A 22989-nucleotide genomic window follows, 5' to 3' on the forward strand; every position below is an offset into this window, starting at 1 on the left:
TTTGCACATGGTCTGAGAATGGACAGACTTTCTAATCATAGCAGCAGGTGAAGAGCTGCGCACGTGTTGAGTGTCAGAGCAGTCCCTCAGCAGCTGGATGAAGGTGTTTCTTGCAGATGTTCGTGGCTGGCAGCATTTCCCTGTCTCACAGTTTGCCTCACCAGCCTTAAGAGCTGCCAGAGTCTCCCACTCCCGTCCCCAGTGCCTGCACAGCTTCAATTCCACTGGAGGCTGGTGTGGAGCAGGGGCTATTCCCTACCCACTGCCCAAGCACACACAGCACCTCTCCTCTCCAGGTTAGGGCACCAGACCCATCCTCCATCTCTGCCACTCTATCTCATCCAATTTCCTGGCCCCAGCTCTTCTGTCCTAATTAAATGGTAAAAACACGTGGGATCCAGGCCAGGCACGAATGGTTTCAGCAAAGCAATTAGCCCTACGTGAGCGAGGAACAATTAGCGCGGCTCTCTGGAATTCGGCCATTGTGCTGCTCATTGTATATTTTTGCCTTAAAAGGGGGCCAGCGTGTTGGGAGGGGAGCGAGGGCCCCCGTTCGCAGAGCCGGGCTGACATTTGCACTATGTTAGTCATGCTACATGTCAACATTTTTGTGAGCTTTCCAAAAACAGAAATTCTAATGGGATGTTTTAATCCCATCTTCACCCCCGCACGTCCCCCCGCCTTCCCCCCTTTCAGCTCCCACCTCCCTCCTCCTCCTCCCTGCCTTGCACAGCGCTAATTCCATCCCCTCTCAGCTTTGGCTCCCGGAAACCAGGCGAAGCCAGAGCAGCGAAATTCCTATTTAAACTTGCATCACATGAAAAATGAACTGTTGCTTTTAATCCCTTTTGCGGCGGCGATGGGAAGGGAGCAAACAAATTTCCCAGGGGTGCAGTGGGGATATTGGAAGGGGTGGGCTTTTGGAAAAGCCAAGGCAAGCTGGGGGAAGTGGTGGGTGAATATTGACTCATTCTTTTACCTTTGAAAAACCCCTCAGCAACTAAGTCAGGACACCCCAAGGGCAAGGAAGAAGCCAAGAAGCTGTGGGGACCCAGAGAGAAGCCAAAATCCCTGGGAGCGATAAACAATTTGAAACAGCCTTTGGAGGAGCATTTCAAGTGACACACATATCTGATGTGGGTCGGATGCAGAGGGTGTGCACAGCAGGCTGTGGGACCTACACTGCTCCAGGACCAGCTGCAGGCCCTGAGATGCTCAGGTCTGAGCAGGGAGTTCAAATGCATCCCTGATCCTTCTGTCTGGCTCCCTCTCCCCAGGAGATTTAGGAGACCTAGAGCTGTAGGTAGCTGTAGCCAGGAAAAGAGTGGCCAGTGTCCCATCATGGAATGGGACCAGCCACTGCATCAGTTGTGGGCAAAACCATGAGATTTAAGGAGTTATTAAGGCAGGTGCAGGTGTGGAGGGAGCACAGTGCAGGGTTTGGTTGGGATGGGCTCTGGGAGCAGCCTGCCTTTGGTTGCTGTTCCTTATACACATACAAAAAAATAATACTATATATGACAGTTCTTCTCTTGCTGGAGGCTGGACATGGAGTTTGCTGGGCCTTTGTCCATCCAGTCCAGCCCAGTATGAGATTTGATTCCTGCCTTCTCCTTGGGGTAATCATCAAACACTTCCCCTGACATCAGCTTCTGGCTCTTTTTCGGAGTGGGAATGTGGAGCGGGACAGCTCACAACAGGAACATGAGAAAATTTGGGGCCAGAAAGCATGAGAGGCCAAAAATTAAAGGCCAGGAGCTGCAAGCTCTGCTGACCACACCTCTGGAAGGAGCTTGGGACAGGCTGGCCATCATCTACAACAAACTGTGATCTCAGCTTGTGCTTCCTCTCTGCCTGTACAGATGGACACACACAGGCTCCATGCACATCCCACAAGGGAATCTCCCAAACAGGCACCAGCCCAGGGGACAGGGACCACGGGGTCTCTGCCAATGTCATCTCTTGGGAAACTGAGGCACGGTAAGCTGAGCTCAGTCAGTGGAAAGCTGCTGCCTCAGTAATCTGTGTCTGTCTGTCCAGCTGCCTGAGCACTGCTGAAGGTTCTGGCTCTATAATAATCTCATGCAGTGCAGGGCTACCAGTCACAGACACTGCTAATTTAATTATTGTCTGTTTGCACCCCAAACTCATGCTGACAGTTAGTCTAAGCAGCGTGCAACAGCAAATCTCCAACCCAGGGCAGCTCTAAATCTCCCTGCTTTGCTCTCAGGATCAACACCAAATGAGGCACCTGCAGCCAGAGACTGCTGCATCCAGCCCAGCATCCCTGGCTGTGTGACCCCCCAGCAGCTGCACCCATGAAGAGGAAGTGCTCCTGCCCACCACCCCAGGGATTTGGGGGTGACAAAGCCAGGTCTGTGAGGATAGTCCTCACAGAGGGGTTACATTCAGTTGATTTTGCTTATTCAAGTTCCCTTTCCCTCATGGTTTTTTTACCTTCATTCCATGGTTTTAACATCAAAATTCCATGCCCCAAAGGAAGGAGTAGAAAGCTCCCCTTGCACACCTTACTGCCAAAACTCCCCCGAGACCAACCATACCGTGAAGCACTGGGAGAGGCATTAAATCAGCAGCAGACACCCCACCAGTCTCCCCTCTCCCCACATCCATCTCCCCTCCCCTGGGCTGAATAGGGAGCATGAGAAACCAGGCTGGGCAGGGACGGCCCCGTGCCCCTCGCTTTCTTTCAGGATCAGAGCATCTCTGGGGCCGCTGGTGCTCGCCCAGCTCCTCTCCCCCCGCGGCACCGGGAGCTGTGATCTGGCGGCAGCCGGCCTGGAGATGGAGAAAAATGCACGGGTTGGGAGGGGGAGACAGGGACCGTCCCTTCCCGCTACCACCATCGCCAAAGCCCCAAATTCTTAGACCTGGAGGAGTCACCACCAAATTCCATTCAACTGACAGAAAAGAAATCAAATCCTTTTAAAGAGAGCCCACTTTCTCCGCAAGAATGCTCCCTCGGCCTTTTGTTGCAGGGCTTTGCTTGCTCCCAGCAGCTCAGAGGAAGCTGCTCCAATACATTAACCAGTTTAACTTGCTCGTGACCCCCTCTGCCCAGCGCACAATGAAACTCCTCGCCCGCTTTTCTCCCTGGCTCCTTTTCAGGAGCTAAATCCCCCGCTGTTCCCTGCTCGCTGCCTCTCTCACTCAACCTTTCTCAGGCCTCTGCTTCAGCCCCGGGAAAATAATGACGCTTTGCATTTGTATAGCCCCCGGCCCCGTGGGATCTCACAGTGCCCCTACGGATCGAATCGTGTCCTCCCTCCCCGCCTGCAGTCCCCAGAGGTGGAGGGGGAAAGCGATGTAGGGTCTGAGGCCACGGAGGTAGAGGGGGCTCGCAGCAGGACCTGGTGGTACCGGCGCTGGAGCACATCGGGAATGGGAGCATGGGGACAGTTCAGCATCAGGAGATGCGTCATAGGCACTCAGTGCAAGAGATTTGCGCTCTGGGTAGGGAGATGCTGACTCCACTCTTCAAAGGCACCGCCAGACCCTCTGCTGCAAGAGCAGGAAGATTTTCTGTTCTGGTGGTTTAAAAAGCAGCGATAGATGAAAAAGCGGAGCCCTTGCCCCGGCCCTGAATAGCGGAGCCTATCAGACAATGGGAAGTTAACCAAGTCCGGAACGGGAGCGCAGAGTTCTGCCGCGGGGCGCTGCCGTTTTCCTACCAGTAATTGATGCAAAGTCTCTTTTGTGCTCTCAGAAAATCCCAGAAAGAAAAAAGCAGGGGGTGAGAGGCAGACCACGGGCAGAATCCAGCTCCTGGGCCGCCCTCCTCCGACATGTCCCTCCCAAACCCGAGCTGCACGGTAGGAGCAGTGGCCGCACGTCGGGGCCGAACCCCGTTAAATACCCCCGACAATACGAGAGCGGCGAAGTCGGCGCCTGACAGAGCTTTTAACCCCTGTCCGACGGAGCGCGTAAATCGCTGCGGGCAGACAATGCAGCTTTGCAGCTCGAGCGCGGCATTTCTCTCGGATGACCCGAACACTTTATTACTGGGGATTTATTAACCATTTTTAGCAGTCCTGAGAACCTGGGAGCCTCTTAGGGACCACCTATTGAGTGCCGGGGTCAGGCTGCGAGCAGGGCCGATGCGGAGAGTTTAAACCAATTTAAACCGACCTAATACCGTGGTGTGGTTGAAAGGGAAATTCTGCCCCACGTGCAGCCCCAGCCCTGGGTTTGGTGCGGGGCTGAATCCAGCTATCTGCAGTGGAAAATTAGTCTGGAGTTTCAGTGAAATTAATCTGAAGTCGGAGTGATCACATTCTTGAGATTTGGGGGGTTTGAGAATAATGTTGTGTCTTGGAATCACCCCTGTGGAGTCAGACACCCTGAGCATCACCTCTCATCTCAGTAGGGAGAGTTATGGACTGTCCAAAATGGGATCCTTTTTGGGAGAAGGAGTGAGATGCCTTCCCGGTCCAGCCTTGGCTTCCCTTCTGCAGAGCAGCTGTGACAGAACCCATCTCCCCTGCCCCTTGTATTTATGGGGCACCCGAATTTGTCTGATCCTGGAGTCACCCCTGTTGGGCTTTTTGTAGGCAAAAAATTGTCTGAATGCCAGTGAACCGGGCTCCAGACGTTCCTGGCACATCCTCCGCATGCCCACTTTTTGCTCCCTGCCCCTCAGGTACACCCTGTGCCCACTGCGGGGTGAGCAGGGTGACTGCTCACACCATCGCTTCCCGGGGAGTCAGTGCCTCGCTGCCGCCACCCACGTGGCAGGTGAGGCCCGAGCCAGGAGGAGAGGCGCCTGGAGAGGAAGTCTGTAGGGATGCGGCCAGCGGCTGGACAATCCCGGGGGAGCCTTGTTCTGGCAGGACAATGCTGCTGGAAGAACAGCTTCCCCTCGCCGCGGGCCCTGGGCAGCCGGGCCGGGGTGAGTTACAGGCGGTGCTGGAGGCCGGGACAGCCCTGGTGCCGGCAGTGGTGGCAGCACAGCGGCTCCTCGAGCCCCTGCATCTCCGGGGGCCGGAGCACACAGAGCCCGCATTGTCACTTGTCCCGCCCGGGACCCCAACATCTGGCCACAGCGCGTGTCCCCAGCCAGCGCCGGGGCTGCGGGAGTGGCAGAGCAGCTGGTCGGGGGAAAAGTGCCTTTCCTCCCCTTTTGGCTCCTGCAGAAAGGGGCTCTTTCTTCATTCAGGGTTTTGCTGCTCGGGCTTTTCAGCTGCCTCTCGAGCCGCGGTTGCTGTGCCATCGGGTTGGACACAAAGGGCGCCCGAAAAAAAAACAACTAATTGAGACTGGAAGGCTGGGCAGCAATAGCGGGAAGTGGGGAGTGTGGGATTCGGTTCCTGTGTTTGTACGGTCTAGCTGCCCTTTTTCTCCCGTTTATTATGGGAGGCTACTTTGGCAACCCAGGTCTGTCTCCAGATGTGGGCAATGCCCTGCAAAACCAAACCCCACAGCCTGCCCAAGCATTTCTAGCCTGGGATCAGGTTCAGGTGCTGACCAGGAGAATGCATAGCCTAAAATCAAGAGGAGGTAAATGCTGGGGCTTGCCTGAGGAAGCAGTTTCCCTGCTTCATCCTGCCTGGTATTATGGTATTGTTTATCCAGTGCCAGAGATGAATGGAGCACGTGACAGCAGGAAAAATGCAAGTTGGACAAGGTCCCTGCCCAAAAATGCAGCAGCCTCTGATTATGGCATTGCATTGCAGCCCAGGCCCAAACCCAAATCCGCCTCCCTGTAGCAGCACACTCCCTGGGAAAGAAAACCCCAAGAGCTCACTGCTCGCAGAGACTGAGGGTAAGGGGGGAAAGAGGCCCGGGAATTTGGCGCCAGGAAAATATCGAGTTGATGGCGCATCCAGGACCAGATTTCAACCCACCACTTTTCCCACTGTCTGGCTGGAAAAATAGTATCTCATTTAACAAGCGATCGTTATCACGATTAGTGATCACTGGGGGTGGGGGGAGGGGGCTGTTTGGTACCTACGTAACGTTTATTTTCAGATATCCCAGAATTCTGGAACTCTCCATCAGTTTCAAAGCACGGTGCTGTGCCCGGGATGAGGTTGGTCAAGTCTGGGAGCCTCTCCAGGTCTCCCTGAAGAAGGGATGAGAACAGACACTCCTGGCTCTCTGTCCCCAGATTTACGCACCAGAAGGGCACTTGGTGGAAGTGAGACGAGTGCTGTGGTTTTTTGGGGGGTTTTTGTTTGTTTTCAATGATGCTTTGCCTCAGAGGAAGCTGATGGGACAATGCCCAGAGTTTGGTCAGGCTGGTCAGCTTTCCGGAAACCTCTTGGACAGGGCTGTGAGAACATGTCGGTGGAGAGCTTTGGGCAACGACAGCTCAGGACGGGGAACAGACAGAGCAGCGAACGATGCTCCCAGCGTGCCGGCGGCTACAGGAGACCGGAGTGTCCCCATCCCCGGGTATCAAGGGAAAGGGAGGAGGAGGAGGCAGCGCCGGTACCCCGCCCGCACCCAGCCGTGCGCTCCCGGCCGCGGGCACGGAGATGCGCGGGGCAGAGCCCGGGGCCGGGCGCGGCGGAGCCGGGACGCGTGTAGGGGCTGGCGGGGAGGACGCGGGGGTCGGGGGGACGCAGGCGGTCCGCGGGCAGGGCCGGGCGGTGCCCACGCCCCGCGTGGGGCGGCCCCGGCTCTGTCCCTCCCCGGGCGGGGCGGGCGCGCTTTAAAGGCGGCGGCGCGGCGGGGGCTGGCGGTGGCGGCGGCGCGGCGAGGCGAGGAGCGGAGGGAAGGAAGGATGCTGAAGAGCTGCGGGAGGAAGCTGCTCCTGTCCCTCGTGGGCTCCATGTTCACCTGCCTGCTGGTGCTCATGGTGGAGCCGCCGGGGAGGCCGGGGCTGGCCCGGGGGGAGGCCGGCGGGGCGCAGCGGGCGCTGCAGAGCCTGGGGGCGGCGGCGGCCGTGGCCCCCCCGGCGGCGCAGGGGCCGCCCGGGCTCCGCAGCTTCGCCGATTACTTCGGGCGGCTGAGCCGAGCGCGGCGGGAGCTGCCCCCGGCCCCGCCGAGCCCCCCGCGGCCGCCGGCCGAGGACATCTCCCCCCGCGATGTCTTCATCGCCGTCAAAACCACCAAGAAGTTTCACAAGGCGAGGCTAGAGCTGCTGCTCGACACCTGGATCTCCCGCAACCGCGACATGGTAAGGGATGGGGACAGGGATGCAGACGGGGCTGGTCCCCACCGCTGGCCGGGATGGAGCGGCTCGGGGCGGGCTGGAGCCCGCACTTCTCCGCCGCGGACCTTGCCCCTCGTTCTGTGGGATCCGGGTTCTGCCGTGACCCAGCAAATACCACCTCCCCTTCCCTTTTGCCCCGTATGGCTGAGCCGGGTGGTATTGCGAGGCTGGCTAGGCTGTTCTGCAGCCAACTGTGCTTTCGGGAGAGTGAAAGGCAGCGTTGCAGGAGTGATGAGTGATGGAGAGAGCCCGACCTTGGCTCCTCGCACTCAGAAGACTCCCCAAATTCTGCTCTGGGGTCTTTCCGCTGAGCACCTCCCATTGCAGGGCTGGTCTGAGCTTTCCGCTGGTGAAACTGAGGCACGGTGTAGAGGTGCAGCCCAGCCCGTGGGTGCCACAGTCCGGCTCAGGCCCCTGCAGTTGTGCTGCTCAAAGGACACTCGGTTTATCAGCCCAGGGCTGGGAGAGTGCCGGGACAGCACTTCATGCTGAAGCTCTCGGTCTCCTTGCAAGGGACTGGGCAGGACTGGAGTGACTGGGAGCTCTTGTGGGTCTGCACCGGCTCACTCACACCGGGCCAGTTCCAGCGAGTCTGGTTCCTGACCTTACCGATGTCCTGACGCCCTGCCCAGAGTCCTGGCAGTCCCTTACTCTGTCCTTCAAGTGCTGAAGCGAAATTCAAAAGGGGAGAAAAAAAAAAAAAGCTGTTTCCTTAGGAAATGTGCTTTGCCGTTTGCTCTTAAGACACTTTTTCTACCCTTAGACAGCTTCCCAAAAGTAAGTTATGTCTGGTCCTAACCTTTTCTTCCTACTGTCTTCACGTGTTTCCTCCTGGCCTGGAACTCAGTTTCTTGTTTGGAAATCTGGAGTGGCTGAAGGTGGAGGCTGTGGGGGAAGGATCGACCAGTCCCTGCCCTCCTCACCCATGTCTGGGGGATCTTGTGGGGTCTTGGCTGCTGCATTGAACCCCAAGAATTATCTTGCTACTTCTTTTTCTCTGTAAATAGTGGGGATTTTTTTTTGTTTTGTTTTTTTGTTGTTTTTTTTTTTTTTTGCTCAGGTTTCCTGGGCTTGGCAGTGGATCTGCCACTTCTCCTTGGTCCAGTTATTTAATGGAAACCTCTTTTATGCTCTGCTGTCACTGCGAGGGGGTGGTGAGTGGTGGTGGAGTGAAACGCTCTTTGAGCACCTACAGATGATCCTGGGAATGGCTGCTCTTTTTTTCTCTCCTCCCTCTTGTGAGCTCCGGCTTTCTTCTAGGTTTTTTTTTTTGTTTTTTTTTTTTTTTTTTTGTGCTTCGTTTGTCCGTTTGGATTCCCAGAGCCCCTAGGCTCGGCTCTCACGCTGTCCCCCTGGGCAAGCTAACAAAGCCCCTTTTCTCCTGGCGCAGAGAAAAGGCTTCGCAGCCTCTTGTGTGGCACTTTCCATGGGAACGAGGGAGCCGGAGCCGGCCGTGTCCAGGTCAGGTTGCCTAGAGATGAGGGCCATGAAGCCAGGGGGGCCGCAGCACGGCGAGGTGCCTGCCTGACACGCCAAGCCGCTGAGTGACGGCTCTTGTACAGCACTTGAGGACAAGGAGCTGCCGAGAGAGCTGGAGGCAGCACCAACTCCTGCGGAGCAAAGCAGGGCTGTGGGGATGTGAGGCAGAGGGGATGAACCCGCACTGCTGGAGGTGATTGGCTCCACTCCTTCCACACCGACCCAGCCACTGTCTCTGGGAAGCTCTGAGGCTTCGCCAAACTTAGCATCAGCTTGGGGATTTTTGCCTGCAGAGTGTGGGGTTGGTGCTATGGAGCTCTTCTCTCTTGCTTCCCCGCAGTTCCTGCATCTCTTCCTTGCCAGGCCCCTGGTTTCCATCCCAGGAGGGTGATTTGGTGGCAGCAGGGCATTGCCTTTGCTCAAACGTCTCTCTTGGTCTGAGTCAGGCTGTCTCTGCTCATCCTCTCTCTCTGGTTTCACTAACGGTGCTCGGGTGTGTGAGCTGCCTCACCAGCGTGGGGAAGCTCCTGCCCAGGGCTGACAATCTCCCTCACGTGATGCTGCCTCTCTTTCTCCTGATCCCCTCTCTCTCAAACCCCAGCCTGCCTCTGGCTGCTCATTAGGCAGGCAGGAGGGATACAAACACTGCCGAGAAGGGGTTAAATCCAGCAGGTAGCTCCTGCTGGACCCTGGCAGATAGGGGGAACAGCCATTGTGTCCTTCCTTGGCTGTTCTTTGTTCTGCCCACAATAGTCCCTGTTTCCTGCCCTCTGTCACCTCCAAGACACTGCAAAGGGCACCCCCTTCTCCTTCCTGCTTCTCTGCACAGGGAGAGCACATCCCTATTCTCTTCTAAATCTCCTCTTTAGGTTGCACAATCCAGGCCAGACAAGCTGATTTTGGAGGAGAGTTATGGCTTTTCCCCTCCTTGCTTTGAGGAGAGTTTCCAGCTGTGTCAGTATCCTTAGGATGCTGGAGTGCGGGCTGAAGAAACTTTGCACTTGAAAGGAAAGAGACGGGGGAGGAAAATGGCCATTAAGCAGAAATCCTGGACAGGAGCAAGTCCAAATCTTGCCGAGTCGGGTGATTTGCAGCGGCAGAGCTGCCAAGGACACCTCCGCTGCCCCTGGGGTTCCCCTGGAGGCGGCCGGGTGTCCCTGGGGCACCCCAAGGCATGCAGGCAGCTCGGCACACGCCTCGCAGCCCGCGAGGCTCCAGCCCGGGCCGCCGTCCCGGCAGCGTGGGATCCGCTGGCTGCTCCCGCTCGGCGGCGCGGTAATTGCAGCCTTTGAAAAATTCCTGCTCTCGGGGCAAAGGCAGCGGGTTCGCCTTCCAAAGAGCACGCTCCCAAATTTCTCTAGCACCTTGGCCAGGGTCCCCACCCACATGCTGCAGTGTGCTGGCATGCGAGCCTCACTCGCGCTCCCACCGGAGCAGGGACCGCTCATCCCCAAGCGGGGCAGCTGCCTCCCCCCGGCCCCGGGCCGTGTGCCAGGGCCTGCTGAGCACTGCTGAGCTCGGACCCTCCCTGCCGTCCCCCGGGGCAGCCCGTGTGGGTTTAAGGGGTGGGGGCCCCTTAATTGCCTGTCCCAAACGATGCTGCTGTCCTTGCCCATAAAAGCCCTGGAGCCGGTGAGCGGCGCGTGGAGCACCAGGCGGGAGGGTGGGGGACCCTTGCCACACAATGAGCTCATTGTTTGTGAGGAGGCTATTAAAAAATTATAGCATTTAAAATTACAGTGGAGGATTCTTCCTCTTGCTGGAAGGAGCAAGGGGGAGGAAGGGCCCGCGGCCCTGCAAGCCCCTTCCCCGCCTCTGCAGGTCCCAGCCCTGGGATCCTCTGCCAGCACAGACCTGCCCCCGGCCTTGGGGAAAGTCACCACCAGGGATTGGGGCTGCTGCCTTCGTGGCACGCTGCCATGGCTGGGACATCGCCATCACACTGCTCCCCACTTGTTGAAGAGGGGTGGGGATTTTCACCCCTCAACCCCGAGGCTGGAGGGAAAAGAAGAATATTTGCTGTGGGAGACACAAAGCTGGGCAGGTTTGGCAGCGTCCTGACCTGCTCCAGAGCCCTTTGCCCAGCTGGAGACTGAGCTCCGCCCCCCCAATCAGCACTTCTTTGCTGCCTCCTTTCCTCTGCATCCAAGTGGGGTGGCTGTGAAAAGGGTTCTGGAGTGCTCCATCCTCTCCCAGCACAGGGAAGTGAGATGTGGCACGGGGTCAGGGTTTGTGCACTGCAGGGTCACGGGGTGCCTGCCTGGCCAAGGTTCCCCTTTTGGTGGGTGTGCTGCTGGGATGGTGGCAGGCATGGGCTATGCTGAGAGTGTGTCACCCCGGGAAATCACAGAACCACCCGGCCAGGCAGCACAGAGCACACACGATGACCCAGGGGTGGCCCTGGCTGGTGAGGCTCCTTGTGCAGCACCCAGCCATGAGCTCCACCAGCGGAGGGGAAATGAGTCACCCTGAAAGGAGAAATGAAGGGGAGGCAAAAAAAAAGAAAAAAAAAAAAAAGAAAAAAAAAAGTAGAGAGAAAAAAAGAGCCCTCCGCACGGGCGAGGAGGAGGCAGTGGGGGCTGCCGGCGGCTGCCTGGCTCCTGGGGCTGACCCCGCTCTGGCCGCGGGATCCCGGGTGCCGCTCAGTCCCGGCCGCGGGGCCGTGCATTGTGCGGGGCTGCGAGGAGCGCTGGCAGCTATTGTTCGGGAGGGATTTGGCATCCTGTGTTTCTTGAAGCTGCAGTTCTGAGAACAATGAGGTTTCCTGCAGGGGTTGAAGGGGGGGAGGGCAGCGAGCCCTTCCTTTCTTGCACCCTGCAGGAAAAGTTACTGCGGGAGGGTCCAAGAGGTCCTTGCAGCCCTCGGTGCCGGGGCTGGCACAGGGACCGAGTGGGACAGAGGTGGGTGTAAGGCTGGGAGTGCTCTCTGGCCCTGCTGGGACTGGAGGTGGTGGTTTATAGGTGACAGCTCAGGGATGCTGGCTGCAGTGTCCAACTTGCACCGCTATAAACTGCACACTGCCCTCAAGTCTGCCATCCCACATGGGAGATGTCAAAGGTGGATTCACGTTTTCTACTTGTTCTCATCCTTTCCTGGCCTGTCCCCTCCCAGGCTTGGCTGTCACCTTTGCTCCTCTCCCCTTGCAGCTCCAGGTGAAGGGCCATGCAGGCAGGGTGCATCTCCCCTTCAGGAAACACAAATTAATTACAAAATTAGTTTTGAAAATTAAGCCTTTAATTGTTTTAATTTTAATTGAATGTCATGGTGAGATTGGGAGGGATGTGGGAAATCTGTGAGGCCCCAATAGGTGCCCACATGGGGTGACTTGCAGCTGTGTGCCCCTGTCCCAGTCCCTGAAGTGCCACCTGGTCCACCTGCACCAGGAATATCACAGGGATGTGTGTGGGGAGAGGCGGGGGGAGATGCCTCGGTGGGATGAAACGTTTCAGTGCAGGCGAGTAATAAACAATTGTCCCTGTGCTCTATTTATAGAGGCTGAGTGCAGGATTAGTTGTGGGGTTATTTTTGGAGCAGCTGAAGGCAGTTGCTGGACGGCGCTTCTGAGCTAATCAAGCAAACATTTTCTGTCTCGCCTGTGTGCAGGCTGTGTGTTCCCTGGCCCCTGCAGGGAGGCTGGAGTGCCAACCCCACTGTGAGATGGGGTTGTCTCAGGCATCCTTGGATGCTGTCCTGCTGCCCTGGTTCAGTTTGTACCCCAAGCAGTTGCCTGACCCCTCCCTGAGCACCTGGAGAAAAGGGGGCCCAGCAGCCATACCCCGAGTTGTTTGGGGGTGACACCCCCTCCTGTGCACACAGCACTTGTGCCACCCCAGCAGTGATGGTTCCATGGAGACACAGCAACCTCGGGCATCCATGGCCCTGCAGCTGATGGGTCCCCATCCCCAGCTGTCCCCTCCTCACCAGCACTTCCCATCCCCTTTGCTCAGAGCCTTCCTGACCTCTGTCCCTCCCCACAAGCCAGGCTGCACGGCAGGCTGTGCATTTGTGAGAACTTGCCTTCCCACCTCCCCCATCATTTTTTTTCCCCCCACTTTTTCTTTTCTCCTTTTCAAGTCCCAAAGGTCACTTGTAGCCCCGTCCCCTCCCATTGAGGCTCGCTGCAGTTCTGGGCTCTCCCCACCAGCCCCGGCTGGGGACCTGAGCAAACAGGGCTGGGTTAACCAGTGCAGCTGTATGCTAATGACTGCTGCCCGCTTAACTCTCCTCGCTGAGTAAAGTCAACCCCACTATTGTACCCAGCTCCTCAAACAAGCCACAAAACCCCAGCGCGTTCCCGGGCCGGCTGCGGGGTGGCACCCAATTTCCAGCTCACTTGTAATTCATCATCCCCAGCGCTCCATCGTTCCCCCTCTGCTGCCTCCTGCCTTCCCCCCCCAGTCCTTTTGTCTTTTTTCCTTTGCCCTTTTGTGCACGTCTGGTTTTTAATAGCGCTTGGCAGCTGGTTGTGGTTTCTCTCCTCCAGCTTTGTTTGCTGCCCGCTGATTGATGGCGATGCCTTTCCCACCCCCTGCTCTCTCCTCCTGCTTCTCGTCCTTCCCCAAATCCCAGGCCTGGAGCAGCCCCTCCAGTCCTCCTCCCTGGGTGACATATGCCAGGAATTAGCTGTGTAAATAGAGGAGTGCAGCCAGGCAGGCAGCCTGGGGCCCGGGGAGGAGGTGGGGTGCTGCCTGGCACCGTGGGACTGTGCTGGGATGGGGCAGTGGGGCACCATCCCCTCCTGGGGGCTGGCAAGTGGCACTCACTGGCACTGCCTCAGCCCCCTTGGGTAGGACACAGGAGCAGAGAGGAGTCATGGAGGGGTTGTGCAAGTGGCCAAGGACAGCCACGTGCTGTTGACACAGGTGGGGACGCGGCTGGGCGCCGGCGCCACGGGCAAACACACCTGCCCGGGCGGCTGCTCCGGCCACGCGCGCCTGAAATCCCTGCTCAGATCAGGCCGCCCTCTGCACCTGCTCCCCTCCATGCCCCCGCCTCCCCTCGTGCTGGGACAGCCCCTGCGGCCCCCAAAATCTCCCTGCCAGCTGCTGCCCCATGCAAAAGGCAGGAGGATGGGGATGCCCCGTGCGGGGGCTGGGGTTTGCTCCCTTCCCGTCTGGTCTGAAGCTGGGTGTGTGGTGTGGGAACACTCTCCAGTGCCACTTGAGGCTTTAACAAGGGGGTTGAAGTCATCACCTGGAGGAGCTGATCCCAGGTGCTGCCCAGGGGGGCTGTGTCATATCCAGAGCCATACAGTCTCAGCCTCTTGGTCCTCAGAGGTGCCTCGTCTTGTCTTTCAGACCTTCATCTTCACTGACGGGGAGGATGAGGAGCTGAAGAAGCAAGCACGTGAGTCTGTGGCTCTTGTCCCTTTGTGTGTGTGACCCAGCCAGGTCCTCTAAAAATCTCTCACCTGTGGATCATGGTTGGCATGGGGCCTGACCTGGAAACTCTGAAAACGCCCTCGCCACAGGAACCTGTGTTGAGAATAATACAATTTGTTTCAGTGATAATGCTTAAAGCACCCTCTGCCCAGGACCCCCATCTAGGGTCAGGTTTACTTCCCAGTCAGCCCAGCCCAGCATAATGCTACTGGGGATCACAGTAACAGGGTGGGGTGCCTTTGCATCACTTTGTCCCTGGGGTGAGCTGGGATTGATGGCAACATGGACAGGGTTTCATGGGAGCATTTTCCAGGCTGGGGTCAGCGTGGTCTATTCTCCCCATGCAAATGACTCCTTTTCAGGCTGGGAAGTGATTGCCTTTGAGCTGGGCAAGCAAAATAGGGCAGGATTTTTGCTACCATGTCCTGGAGAAGCTCAGGGCTCGCTGACACCCCTTCACCCCCAGGGTGGGTGGTGCACCCTGGGCAAGGTGATGTGGGGGGGCATCATGTTTTAAACATGGATAGTTTTGATCTATGGTGCATCCACATTCCCTATTCATCCCTTCCCTTCTCTCACATGAGCACAAAAGACATCCCCCCAGAATTCATCATTTGCCCAAAACAGCACAGCATGTGGGTCATTGAGCATCGGGATCATCCATGAGCTTCCATCCCCCTGGCACACCTGGGACATGGGTGGTGAAATGTCACTGTTTGAGTGCATGGGGAGGCGTGGGCTTCACCAGTGCTGGATTTTCACCCCTCTTTTTTCCCTGCAGGAAATGTCATCAACACCAACTGCTCAGCTGCCCACAGCCGCCAGGCCCTGTCCTGCAAGATGGCCGTGGAGTACGACAAGTTCATCGAGTCTGGCAGAAAGTAAGCGGTGCCCAGGGTGGCTGAAGGGGGACAGGATGGTTTTTGGGGTTGTATCTCAGTGTGGGGACTGGGGAGTGCCCTGGCTGGGTGTGACACTGCTGTCACTGCAGGTGGTTCTGCCACGTGGACGATGACAACTACGTGAACGTGCGGATGCTGGTGAAGCTGCTCTCCAGCTACCCCCACACACAGGACATCTACATCGGGAAGCCCAGCCTGGACCGGCCCATCCAGGCTACAGAGAGGATCAGCGAGAACAAGATGGTGAGTGTGGGCAGAGTTTGGGGCTGGTTTAATTTGGGTTGGGTGGAGAAGGAGCTGTTGTCTCACTGCCTTGGTTCCCCTCTCCTGCAGCATCCTGTGCATTTCTGGTTTGCCACGGGTGGAGCAGGGTTCTGTATCAGCCGGGGGCTGGCACTGAAGATGAGCCCTTGGGCCAGGTAAGAGCATTGCTTTCCCATGGGGACCCCTCATGGTCCCCAGGGCACAAAGAGGTGACATTTTTGGGGATGGGTGCTGGACCCCCTCCCACAACCTTTCTCTCTTTGCCTTTCTGGGGGTTTCTGCAGGGAGCTTGGAAACAAGCTGGGAAGGGCTTCAGTTGCCCCAAACTAATCAGAGCTGGGCACCCACTGGCCAACCCCAGAATGCTGCAGGGTGCCCACATCCCCTGGGCCCTGCTCCTCTGCAGCCCCTCTCTGTCTCCCCGCAGCGGGGGTCACTTCATGAGCACTGCAGAGAAGATCCGCCTGCCCGACGACTGCACCATCGGCTACATCATCGAGTCCGTGCTGGGCGTGAAGCTCATCCGCAGCAACCTCTTCCACTCCCACCTGGAGAACCTCCACCAGGTGCCCAAGTCGGAGATCCACAAACAGGTACCCCAAGTTGTCACCTAAAAGTTGGGCATCACAGCTAAGATATTGATTGGCACGTGACCAAAACAGCAGAGGGTAAAAGCCCCGTCAGCCAATCCCTGTGGGATGGTGCAAAGTGTCACTGAAGGCTTTGGGAAATGGGGTGAAATTTGCAGCTCCCCTTCCCTCTGCTTGATCCCTATGGCCACGTTGGCCACTTCACCCCTCTGTGCTTGCCCCCCAGGTGACACTGAGCTATGGCATGTTCGAGAACAAGCGCAACTCCATCCACATGAAGGGAGCCTTCTCTGTGGAGGAGGACCCATCCAGGTGAGAGGGGGTCCCTGTCCCCCCACCCCGGGCTGTGGCGGGGCCGCCACCGCCCCGTGCTCAGCTCTGCCGCTCTCCTCCGCAGGTTCCGCTCCGTGCACTGCCTGCTGTACCCCGACACGCCGTGGTGCCCCACCAACATGGTTTACTAGGAGGGGCACGTGCCCTCCAGCCTCGTCCCGAGTCCCCCCGGTATCCGACGGGCGTGCGGGACCTGCGTGCGGGTGTGTCGGTCCGGCCTCGCCGCCGGGCGGGCGGACGGACGGACGGACGTCGTTGCTGTGGTATTGCACAGTGTGTGTGTACTGAAGGCTGCTGTGCGGCCCCCTGAGCCCTGCCCTGCCTGGGATGGTGGAGAGGGACGGGAACTGAGCACTTAACCACTGGGCACCCCGTGGCTGGCGGCCCCACGCCATGCGTGGGGAGCGGCCAAGCACGGGGCCCTGCCCCACCCCGGGCTTGCTTCTCCTTCTTTTTTTTTGTTTTTTTCTTTCAAATGTTAAGTTTCTTTTGGTGTGTTCTTCCCTTCTTTGCATCTGCCCCCCAGCCCGCTACCGTAACCCCTCACCCACCCCATCCTGTCTTCCAGTCCCAAAATCTCAGCAGCGAAGCTCTGGCTCCCAGTTTGGATGGGGGTCCCTGGGAGTTCTGCTCCCTGGCTTGGCAGGCAGAGGTGGGCAGGGGAAGCCTGTGGCCATGGCAAGGGCTCCTCCAGGGTCCTGCAAAGCTGCTGGGTGCTCAACAGCCTCACTGGAGGGAGACAGTGGGGACAGAGCTGGTGTTGGTGTTAACTCCATCTCCCAGAGCTCCCCCCATGCGGGTGAAGTGTTGCAGGCAGCATTGGTGGGTGAATCATTTGTAGATTGGTGTAAAGATTTTCTATGAATATGGGTGTGGGAGGAGGGCTTTTCCAGAGCTGCCATGTTTGTCCAGGGTCTCCCTCCAGCTCAGGCAGCCCTGCAGCTCTGCAAAGGAACACCTCGAGTTTCCCAGGGGCTGTGTGGCTGTCCCCTGCGGGCAGAGCATCCTCCAGCCTTGCCCTGGCTCTGGGTGCTGCCCAGGAGGCACCTGCCACGGGCAGGCAGCATCTCCCAACCCTCCCACTGTGCTCTCCCTGATGGAGAGGGGTTTATCCAGGGAGGGAGAGGGACCCTGCATCCTCCGAGAGCTGCCCTGCCTGCCAACACCAGCCCCTGGGCCAAGCCAGAGCTGAACATTTCCAACTTGAAGCTGAGTGAAAATAGCCCATAATGGGTGTGTTGTAAATATGTTATTGAGCCAGTATTTTTTTTACTGTGCCTTTTTTTTAAGAAAAAAAAAAAAAAAAAAAAAAAACACTTTGAGAAATATGTAGATTTTAAAATGCTTTTTATACATTTTCTGTGGATCAGAAAAAGAAAAATCCCCGACCTTTGATAATCTGTTTAAGAAAGAAAAAAAAAAAATTACCATGTCTTGTAACTATCACTTACCTTAATTTATATGTTCCAGTATCTGGAATGTCACTCTGTGCTTTTTGTAACTAGTTTGTGTTAAAGCAATAGGTGTGGGAAGGGGAACCAGCATGGACAGTGTGTTCTCAGGGACCTGAACCCGATCGCTGCCACGGGGTTCCCGTGGGAGCGGTCACCAATAAAGCGGCTTTTTTGCTGACCACAGTCACCTGGTCCTGGCTCCGGCGTCTCTTTATGGGCGTGCTGCTCCCAACACCCCTTGATCCCCTGCAGATGTTCTCACCTCTCAGGGATGCCCTGAGGAGGGGCTGTGCCTCCATCCCTTCTTTCCCACGGGTACCGGGATCCTGCTGGCCATTTGCATCCCAGGGTGTGAGGGTCCTCTCCTCCTTCCCCTTCCCAAAAGGCTCGGGCGGGGTTTGGCACCTCAGGGCTGGTTTTTCCCAGGCTCAGGGGTGGGAGGGAGGCGGTGGGGACGAGGTGAGAGCCGGTTGTTAGCAGGGTGTTGTTAACAGCCGGCGGCCAGGCGTGTGCGTGGGAAGGTTGGGGGCTGCGGGGGAGGAGCCCCTTCCCTCCCAGCCCTTCCCTCTCCTCCCCTCTCCACCACAGTTTCATCCAACACTGGGCATCCACCTGCCAGAAACAAGCCCCAGCTTTCATGGACTATGGCCACAGCCTAAGATCTACCCCTCACCCCCACTCCCCAAACCAGGCCTGTTTGTGCCACTGGTACCAGCTTCCACCTGTGCCATCCCCTCCTCCCCCCCTTACTTTTTTTTTTCCTTTTCGAGGCACACTTACTTACTTCACAGTTTCGCTTGAATCTCTGGGTTATCAAGGGTTGGCCCTGCTAAAAATACAGCCTGGCAGGAAGTCGGCGTGTGCTGAAGCAGCCACCCCTCCTCCCAGCGCCCGCTCACCCTTCAGCCAGCCACAAAAATCAAAAGTCCCCCAACCTCTGCAGCCCTTGGTGAGCTGAGGCTCTGCCTGAGTGTGTCACCTCAGAGCCACAGCAATACCCTGAGCCCTGGAGGGAGGGAGGGATGGATGGATGGATGGATGGATGGATGGATGGATGGATGGATGGATGGATGGATGGATGGACAGACAGCAGTGCTGCCTTCCCCCAGCTGCCCAGGGCAGGGAGGGTGTGCTGGGTGCAGGATCTGGTGTCCCTCAGCCCTCCCCTGGTGCAGGGTCAGCGAAGGGACCTGCGTCAGGCACAGGAAGCTGTGACACCAAACCCCATCTGCTCCCCCACCAGTTTTCCTATTGCTCACAGGCTGCGGTTTCGGCAGCGTGGGCACTTCCCAGCAGCACCGAGCCTGACCCTCCCCTGCACCCCAGACAGGAGGGGGAGATGAGTGCCCATCGAGGCACTGGGCAGCCAGGGGCTGTGGCTTGGCTTTGGGATGCTGCTGAGCCTGGCAGTGGGTAAAGGCTGGGGGGATGCTGGGCATGGTTCAACTTCCAGATGGCTCTTAAAAGTAAAATAAATACAAATTTTAAAATAAAGAAATAAAATAAAATTAAAATAAAATAAAATAAAATAAAATAAAATAAAATAAAATAAAATAAAATAAATACAATACCCCTCTGAGCCTTCAGGAGTGGGGGCAGGCAGTTCACCAGCCTTCCAGTTTGTCTCCCACCAGGCTCCCAGCCTCTCCCTCCTCCTTTCCCTACTCGTGGGCTGAAAAGTAAATAAATAGAGGCATTAATAAACAAAAGGAAAACAAAAGCAAAGCCTGCTGCTCTCGCATACTTGGCAGACTGCACAGGCCAGGCTGCTTTCATCTGCACCCCGGCGCTGGTGTGGGACGTCCTGTTTACTCTCGCCTGCTCCAGGCAGCTGATAAGGCAGCTGTACCTTTTGGAGAGTCTGGTGTGTGGTGATGGGGTGGGGACAGCCTGGCTTGCTGGGGACACTGGCACTATGGAGGGACTTCTGCTGTTGACAGCACTGTGCCCAAGGGATGCTCCAGCACTGTGCCTGGCCAAAGGCTTTCCCCATCTCTGGGTGGTTGCAACATCGAGGGCAGAGAGTAACACAGTGATTTAGTCCTTTTTGATGCATCCCACCTCCTTTTTTTTTCCTTTTTCTTTTTTTTTTTTTCTGTCTAATTTGCAGTTGGGTCACTTGCAGTCCCAGACTCCATGTGAGTCACCATGTTCCCAGCCTGGCTGTGGGGACTTTCAGCAGGGCACGTGCACGGCGATGGGACAAACACCCATCGTGGTACTGACGGCAGTGAGAGGCACTTGAGGCTTGGGGTGGGAGGGCAGTGTTGGGAGACAACAAAACTTGTGTGAATTGGCTCCAAGAGCAACTTCCAGCTGCTTTGGCCCAGAAAACTGGAATATTTGTGGGAAATGAACATAAAAGGATCTGAATCCTAGGGCCTGAGTGATGCATGCAGCTGCAGCTTTGGGAGTTGCCTGTCCCAGCGCTGGGTGGGAGAGTGCTGGGACCCCCATGGGGGCATGATCTACATCCCACCACCTCTGTGCAGCTGGAGGTGACTTAATACACCACCAGCACTGTCTGCCTTGGAGTGAGGGGCTGCAAAGTCCTGCAGCAGAGAGTGATGGCTGTAGGATGGCTGAGACTCAGCACTGGGATGTGCAGAGTAGCTCTCAACCACTGCCCCTTTATTTTTTTCACCCTTCTACTGTTTCCCACCCCTGCATAACATGCAGGTGGTTAAAATAAATAACCCAAAAGCCCTACAAAGTTTATTTTTCCCTTCCTGACTTTTTAAGACCGGCCTTGAATCTATCAAAACCAATCCCCCGTGCCCCAGAGCTCCCAGCAAATGCTGTTTCTGGTCTGCCTCAGCTGCCCAGTGGGGCCAGTTCTGCTGCTGTAGCCATTTGGCAAGCCAAGAGTGGAGGAGGAGATAAATTGAGCATCTTAAAAGCATCTGGAAACACTTCCCACGGCGCTGCCAGATGAGCTCTGCGAAAGCTGCAGCATCACTGAACAGCTCTGCTCCCAGCCCCTCCTTCCTCCTCCTCAGTGCATGTGTCCCCCTCCAGCTTGTCCATCCTGAGGACAGGGAAAAAGGACACAGCAAAGCAGTGCCAGCACTGGGTGATGCTCCAGCCGTGTCCTCACCAGCCCGGTGAGCCCCCTGTTTTTTAGGGTGGGCTGTTGAGTTAGAAAGCCTTTAGGGAGCAGGGGGCCATTCTGGCTCCCTGATGAGCAACCCATGCACAGGCCCCAGAGCTGATGTGCTGGAGCAGATCGTGAGTGGCCGGGTGATTTATGGGGTGCAAGCGCCAGGTTCCGTGTGGTTTGCCTGGTGGGAAGAGGAAACGGGTGGGAGAAGCAGCAGCATCTGCAGCACCTCGCAGCGAGCAGGGAGCTGTGCTTCCTCCCACTCCCCTCCACGGACTGGGAGGGATTAAAAAATCCCTGAGCAGGGATTTTTTGCTGGGGTCATGGTGAGAAACACTGCCTGGTCCAGGCAAACTTTCTTTGCCTGCAGAGCTGAGGCAAACAGTCCCAGCAGGAATGGAGACACCAGCTGCAGGAGGAAAAGTCCTCTACCACATCCCCTCTCTGCCGCACATCAGCACGAAGGCACAGCAGTGTCACCGGCTGTTTCACCACAGCCAGGCCACCCTCTGTCCCTGCCTGGCCACTCCCAAACGAGCCGGGAGATGCTGGAGTGCTGGGACAAAGCAAGCTGGTGCAGGCTGGGCTGGAGACACGGGCTGAGGAGAGCCCTGGATGGAGCATTCCTCTGCTCACAAACCCTCCGAGTGCCAAGCACGGGGCTCCAGCATCCCCGTGTGGTCAGACCGATCAGAGTCTCCCTGTTGGGGTTTTCTTTCCAGAGGATGAGCTAGTGGACACTCAGCTCATTGCAAGGAGAGGACACGACCTCCTGAAGGCACTACAGAGTGGGGTGGGGAGATGGGGTCATTCCTCAGCATGAGGGGACTTCAGGAGGGATTAGAGAAGATGAGCTGCAATTTCAGCTGCCCGCTGCCTTCCTGGACTCATGGAGAGGGCAAAACTCCACTGGACCCTCCCAAAGCTCTTAAAAGCACCCGATGGAAGGAGAAGGGCAGAGCAGGCTGCAGCATCAGCAGCAGGTGCTGCCTGCACAGTGCCACGTTCAGCAGAAACATGACCCGTAGTTCGGGCCATTTCCCACTCCAGGAGGTGACAGCAGATGGGGACAATCAGTCAGTAACCGTGTCCCAGAGCCACCAGCTCTGCCTGATGGTTTTCCATCCGCCAACCCACGGGAGCCCCGGAGGCACCGCTCGTGTTAGCACAGCTCAGCACGGCACAGAGCAAACACGTTTGAAAGCATCTCCCCGGGGCACCCCTCCCTGCCTTATCTCGGAGCACTGAGATCTAAGGGACCACTACTGAAGGCTGATCTGAAGGCGAGGTTTATTCAAACACATACTTCACCCTTCCCTCTGTTTTCTCCAAGCCCTGAACGGCTCAGGGGAGAGCTCTGCCCTGCTCTCACTGGGACTGGGAGAAGGGCAGAGGGGGAGCAGAGCTGCAGCTCCTGGGAGAACTCTGGGAGAGGTCACCAGGAAGGTGGCCTTTGCATGTTCCCATCCCTGGTGGAGTCCATAAACCTGGTAAAATATTTACACTGATGACTCCGACCTAGGCTTTATTTTCCTTCACGCCATGAGATTCTTTTGACTGCTTCAAGCCTGTTTTAGAGCTTTAGAGAGCAAATTTAATCATCTCAGGTCAGGGATGAAGATGGAAAATGTGGGTTGCTCCTTTAGATGGGAATAAAAAAAAAAGGAGGAGACACATCTGTCAATTATTATTGAAGAGAGGAAAACTGGTGCCTGTTGAGATTCACAGCCACCAGGGATAAGTGACAACAAGGAGCCCTCTGTGGTTCTGAACTGGATTAGTGGGCAGGACTTGAGAGCATGGGTGAGGTTTCAGCCATACTCACAGCATTTAAAAAAGCATACATAGCATTACAAAGACAGAGTTGAATTATTGCTTATTCCCACACCTAGGAAGGGAGGGGCTGAGGTCAGGGCAAGAATAGCACAGGATGGGGGCAGGAGCCCAACGCCTCCTTTGACTGGCAGGATCTGGCAGAAAACAGATCAGGAAAATTAGAGGAAGGTAAAGGTTTCAGTTCACTATGTGATAGTGATGTGGTGGTGGGCCTGTGATCAGAGAACTGCACAAACAGAACTAAAAAGAAAGCCACAATGGCCTGGGGCAGCACTGAGCAAGGTGAGCCCATGCTGAGTTTCATCTTCTCTAAAGAGGAATGCCTGCACAGGGCTGAGCTGCTGGGCCACCACCCCAGGCTGTTTTTCCACACTTCTTGTACTTGTGCTGGTTGAAATGAACCATTTATTGCTGCTCCAGTGGGAATAACCAAAGCAGCAGAGGGGGCTCAAGGGGTTAAAACACAGCAGGCACAG

General features: G+C 56.7%; 1 protein-coding gene and 1 long non-coding RNA gene across 3 annotated transcripts; both read left to right on the forward strand.

The window, feature by feature from the left end:
• Positions 1-5711: 5711 nt before the first annotated feature.
• Positions 5712-6537, forward strand: LOC130259337 (uncharacterized). Of its 2 annotated transcripts, none has more exons than XR_008841617.1 (3): positions 5712-5779; positions 5986-6183; positions 6286-6537. It is a non-coding gene; the product is annotated as an uncharacterized LOC130259337 (long non-coding RNA). The 2 variants fall into 2 exon arrangements; XR_008841616.1 differs by having other exon boundaries at positions 5986-6046; positions 6125-6537.
• A 164-nt stretch (positions 6538-6701) lies between these two features.
• LFNG (LFNG O-fucosylpeptide 3-beta-N-acetylglucosaminyltransferase) lies at positions 6702-17764 on the forward strand. The gene is made up of 8 exons (XM_056503411.1): positions 6702-7138; positions 13951-13999; positions 14816-14915; positions 15026-15179; positions 15270-15355; positions 15628-15793; positions 16017-16102; positions 16188-17764. Exons 1-8 carry the CDS (start codon positions 6743-6745, stop codon positions 16252-16254), a joined length of 1104 nt encoding a protein of 367 aa, XP_056359386.1. The 5' UTR covers positions 6702-6742; the 3' UTR covers positions 16255-17764.
• The last annotated feature ends 5225 nt before the right edge of the window (positions 17765-22989 follow it).

The sequence above is a fragment of the Oenanthe melanoleuca genome, chromosome 14, assembly GCF_029582105.1.
Source record: "Oenanthe melanoleuca isolate GR-GAL-2019-014 chromosome 14, OMel1.0, whole genome shotgun sequence".
NCBI lineage: Eukaryota > Metazoa > Chordata > Aves > Passeriformes > Muscicapidae > Oenanthe > Oenanthe melanoleuca.